Raw genomic sequence first — 5,492 nt, forward strand, 5'->3', positions numbered from 1 at the left:
AAGGCATACAAAAAGTGTTTTGGTGTCCACATTGAACCGCTCCAAGAACCGCAAGTGTCACAACACAAACTATTCTGGTCGAACGGTATATTTTTGCAAAACGTCTCTTTTAATAGAAGACAAAAATATCTCTATATAAAAGATATAAAGAATACCAAGCAATCTTCTTTTAGGAGACAACAATTTCCAACCGAACCTAAATCTTCTTTTTGACCTCTAAATCGTGTTTTCGACTCCATGGTATTCTCATCTCGATGGCCTGCTGATATACCTATTTTCGTGACATGCGATATTTTCAAATGTATTTCAATATTTTTTGGAAATAGTTTTGAAAAAACTTCTTAATATACCTTGGTCGATGGCGTACAATGGGAAAAATTTAGAGCGAATTTTATACACGCCAACAAGACACACGTTTGAAATATACATATATGAAAGCTGTGTCTGCATCTGCACAAATTTCAACAAAACGTAATTACGTCATTGTAGTGTCAATTCGATACGTTGAGCAAAATTTCGTGTCACTCGGTGCTCCATTTACCTAAAATCGGAACCTAACTAAATCCGAACCGATTTCAACGAATCTTGCCAGAGACTAATTTATATTAACTTCAGTACGTTGTACAAAATTATGCCAAATTTCTTGCAATTTGAAAGATATACAGGGACTTTAGTACACAATTTACATTAAATCGAACACAAATATGTATGGAAGCTATATCCAAACCTGAACCGATTTTCCCGAAACTAAACACACATCGTTCTAGACTTAATGTTCACCACAGTGGGGTGAAGGGTATAAACACACCGTGTGTTTTCCAGAACATATACCTGTATATCTACTTATAGTGACTACAAAAAAAGTTTCAACAAATAAACTTTTTCAAAATGTTCATAATATATCTTTGTAAATTTTTTCATATCGTAAGTATTCAAAGAAATGTATCGATTGGTGAACTACATCGTTTTTGCAGCCATCACCTCGATTAATCGAGATGGTCGTTTTAACGGAAACATAACAAGTTTTAAAGAATATCAGAAAACGCCAAAAATACCTACCTTCCCAGATCCTTTAAAAAATATATAACCAATTGCTATTAATAAATAAACACATGTAATTAAATGTTTGAAAAAATAATAAATATGTATTATTAAAACAATAATAAAAAATATTACAGATTCATATTCCAAGAAAAGTATAAGAGGGCAAGTTAAAATTAATACTACATACTAGAAGCGCCATCAAAGTATTCGCAAGGATAGTTCTAAATATATTAAAAAAAAAAAACAAAATATTTTAATACATTGGAAATCTCAATATAAATACAACAACAACAAAAATTGCTTGCTGCATTACAATGTTTAGTAGGGTAGGAAGAAGAGGAATTATGAAAAATAATAGTCATACATAATTTTCAGTAGATTTATACCCAGTGACCAAAACAAATTATATTGAAATTTTTCGATATTTGATTTGGTATTAGTTTTCAAATATTTAGTTTCCGCCACCCGATACATGATATATTGAAAAATAGTTAATAAAGACAGCTCTCTCTGTCTGTTGGGCCAGATAATTTTGGATACTGGGTATGTATCATTTAAAATTCATTATTTCCATATCACAATTAATTAAAAATTATAAAAACATTTCTAAAAATAAGCATCAATGTTTCTTTCACTGGTTACTTGTTAATTTCTAAATCTAGATTAATTTCAATATAAAAAATATTAGTATATTATATAATTTAAGTGTATGTATACGCTAAGAGGATATTCTGTAATAATACATAAGTATGTTTGTTGTGTGTGTTTGTAATAATTCAATAAAAAATTGCAATGTAATTGTGTGAGTGTGTTAGTGTTAATGTTAATAATACGTAAATATCTAAGTATTCATTTACATGTACATAAGTGTAATAATATTAATGATGATTTTATAAAAAAATAAATTTTGTTTGTATTGTTGTTGTCATAGACATAGATCCAGCGATTTCAAAATGAGTTTGGTAGACAATTAAAATCGATTCATGTGCAGCATCATCATCTTCCTTATCATCCGTCATTGTACAAAATTGGCAGTCATGTTGTATTAGCGGACAAAACCTAGAACCATACAACAGCACCACGGTAAGTTGAGGTTGTGCTGACGACTGATTCCGAAGAAGACAACCAGTAACAGAGAGAAACGGACACGATGACATCAATTTAATTACGTCTTATCTTTGAGCAGAGCTACCAGATGATTCTTTTTAGCTTTTTCCGATTTACTGTATTCATCCAGGAACTGTAAGTGAATAAAAAAAGAAACAAGAAATAAATGAAAATCATGTTTTATTTTTAATGGTTATAAATAGTTAGGAATGAACCAATCCCGGGCGTTTTATAATACCCTGCATCGCAATTGGTATATTCAAGAGCTGCTCAACGCTATATCTAAATCTTAGCTAATTCAAACTTGATTTCAGGCAATATTTTTGGTGGAAAGTGCAAAACTTATTAGGATAGCATGAGGCAAATCATTTAAATGGGATCGGACGGAATTATACGAGGCCTGATAAAACACCAGTTATATTCACCGATTAGTAAGATACATATATAAATAAATGACCTGTAACTTTTTTTGGAAATAAAGTTACAGTGAATTTTTTTTTTTTTTTTTTGCAGAAAAAAGTAGGTGATTTATTAATTTTTGGAAAACAAAAAATATAATCGTAAAATTTATTTTGAAATGAAAAATATTCTCTGTAAAACTAAATTGGCCCAATTTTTGCATAGTCAAAACTAAAGCAGTTTTTAATTGTTTCTTATGAATAAGCAAATTTTGCTAGTAATCGTTAGCATAATCATTAATTTTAATTACGGCAGCACACCTACAAGCCATTCAATCATTAAAATGCTCAATTTGATCCTTGGGTATACTACTCCTTGCATCTTGAACCTATGTGTTTCTTTGTGATACTCTTTTGATTTTGCTCCAAAGAATTTTCTATATGGTAAAGATCTAATGATTGAAACCCCTAATTTTTTACTGTGGTGTATGATTGGAGGTTATTCTAAAACTAAAACACCCAAACAAGTGGTATATTTCCTTCGACAAAGGCGTTTTCAACACATTTGTATAAAGAATCCGATCCATTACTTCACAGATCTCGTAAATAAATCGAACTCCACAAAAAAAGAAAAACAGCCCGATACCATTACTGACCCTCGTCTATGCTTCCAATACTGTGGCATGAGCCTTTAATTTTTGGACTTTTTTTCATGTCTAATTCGTTAATATTTAACTTTAATTCATCCGAGAGCGTAATATTTCGCCACTGAGTCGGATTCCAATTAATATCAGCTTTTGCGAAAAGAAATATGGTTTTCCGATTCTTTTCAGAAATAAAATAACTTTCTTGATAGTTTCCGGGCATGTTGGCCTGCTACCATAGCTCTCCCAAGCTCTGTTCTTGAGGTAACCAATAACCGTCTCACAAATTCCCTTGAACTCTTAAATTAAATAGAAAACCAAAATTTAAGTTTTTGTAGCCAAGGAAAGGGGAGAGGGTGTCACTTAAAGATATTTCGGAAAACCATATAAATGTAAGCACTTGATCACCTTTGGACTGGGGAATTGCTTCTGGGTAAATATTTCCTCTTTCTTGATAAAATTTCGAAAAAATAAAAACTAGTAAGGAAAGTAGTAAATTAGGACTGTGCCGACTATATGATACCCTTCATCACTCTGGGTAATATCTAAATATGTATTCTAACAATTTCATGTCAATGCTCCCGACTAAAATTAATCCATACATATGCCTTTCTGCAACCTATGCTAAATTTTATTTCATTCGGGCAGATTTAGAGTCGTTTGCGTACAATGGGAGAAATTTATGTAAATCGATTTATAGCACACTTGACACACGCTATTCGGTGTGCCGCACTGTTCAAAATTAAATTTGAATCAGGCACCCGTTCGAAATATGTATGGAAGTTATGTCTGTATCTGAACCAATTAAAAAAAAAAACAACAACATTAACATAGTCTCAATTTGATTATGACTGTAGTGCACCATTTTCTCAAAATCAAACGAAAGTATATATGTGGGAGCTATATATAAATTTGAACCGACTTCAACGAAACTTGCTAATTTTCGTGCAAATCGAAAGATATATTAGGACTTTGGTACACTATTTACATAAAATCGGACGAAAATATATATTGGAGTTATATCTAAATCTGAACCGAATTCCACGAAACTTGACACACATCATTCTAAACTTAATTAAGTACGCTATGCCAAATTTCGTGTAAATCGAACGATATATAGGGACTTTGGTGCACCATTTACATAAAATCGGACGAAAATATATATGGGAGCTATATCGATTTTTTCCCAATTTCAATAGGGTTCGTCCTTGGGCTAAATAGATCACTGTACCAAATTTCATCCAATTCTGAAATTTCACCTGAACTTTGTTTACAATTTAACATGGACAGACAGAAAGTCGGACATGCATAAATCGACTCAGAAAGTGATTATATGGATATTCTCAAAAGGAAACATGTGTCTATCTCGTTATTATACCCACCACCACAGTGTGTGAAGGGTATAATAAGCAAAAAGTAATTTTACATTTTTTTTTAATTTGCGCAAAACATTACTTTAGTTTGTTTTTCTTTCATCATTATTAAAATCATTATTGTACTTACATCTAGATTAAAATCACGTGATATCACATTACGGGCTTCCTGATTTTGGAACGTTATAGTTACTAGACATGGATAGACCACCACATTCAAATGTTCAGGTAGTTTTGTTAAATTCTTAATGATAATGGAACACTGTTCAGAGGTTAAAAGATCCTGCAAATAAATAGAAAATACACAATACATTAACAAACAATATTCTTAATGGACTTTAAAATAATCAACCATTTACCTGATTTTGTTTATTATTGGCGCAGAAGAAACCGATGGTTGCAATCAAATCAATTATAACTGCCTGAGTTTCACTATTCTTAGCTGCCGTGCATTTATTGCCGCAATATTTGAGAAGAATTGTAACCACATCGAGGAACTTCAAAGAGATCGCTTCACTGGACATTACCTCCTAAAGGAATAGAAGATATAAAAAGAAATAAAATGTATTTATATTTTTGTGATAAATTAAAGTGCCACAAATAAAAAATAAATTCACAGTGTATTGAAATATATTTGTTATAAACTTTTTCGTATATATTTTGTGTCATTGACAGTTCAAGTGGTCTCTAGGAGTTTCCATTCTCAACGAATAAGAATACAATTTACAAAAAAGAAACGGAAAATTATTTTCCGTTTTCATATGTGAAACTTTTTTCAACAATATCAAACAACAACTTCCACAGAATATGCCAAGAGAGTCCTTGAGTTAAGTTTATAAAACAAAAATTAGGAAAAAAACTTTGGAAAGTCCTTAAAATTTGCCCAAAAGATTACTTTTGTGAATTGTAAAAGTTATTGTTCCTTT

The 5,492-nt window shown here is 31.1% G+C and overlaps 1 protein-coding gene across 1 annotated transcript; it reads right to left on the reverse strand.

Annotated features, from left to right (window-relative positions):
• Window positions 1-2,160: 2,160 nt before the first annotated feature.
• Window positions 2,161-5,092, reverse strand: LOC133331494 (uncharacterized). The gene is made up of 3 exons (XM_061539883.1): window positions 4,926-5,092; window positions 4,697-4,849; window positions 2,161-2,284 (listed from the first exon to the last, which is right to left on the reverse strand). Exons 1-3 carry the CDS (start codon window positions 5,088-5,090, stop codon window positions 2,210-2,212), a joined length of 393 nt encoding a protein of 130 aa, XP_061395867.1. The 5' UTR covers window positions 5,091-5,092; the 3' UTR covers window positions 2,161-2,209.
• Window positions 5,093-5,492: the final 400 nt, after the last annotated feature.

Source organism: Musca vetustissima, unplaced genomic scaffold, assembly GCF_032173495.1.
Source record: "Musca vetustissima isolate MV318-11 ecotype Yass unplaced genomic scaffold, APGP_CSIRO_Mvet_v1 utg146097, whole genome shotgun sequence".
Lineage (NCBI taxonomy): Eukaryota > Metazoa > Arthropoda > Insecta > Diptera > Muscidae > Musca > Musca vetustissima.

Bases quoted from the DNA above. Each gene is read 5' to 3' on its own strand.
- LOC133331494 (XM_061539883.1), bottom strand. From the start codon at position 5,090: ATGTCCAGTGAAGCGATCTCTTTGAAGTTCCTCGATGTGGTTACAATT. The intron at 4,850-4,925 runs GTAAATGGTTGA...ATTTATTTGCAG, and splicing joins CCAATAATAAACAAAATCAG to GATCTTTTAACCTCTGAACA. The intron at 2,285-4,696 runs GTAAGTACAATA...ATTCACTTACAG, and splicing joins CACGTGATTTTAATCTAGAT to TTCCTGGATGAATACAGTAA.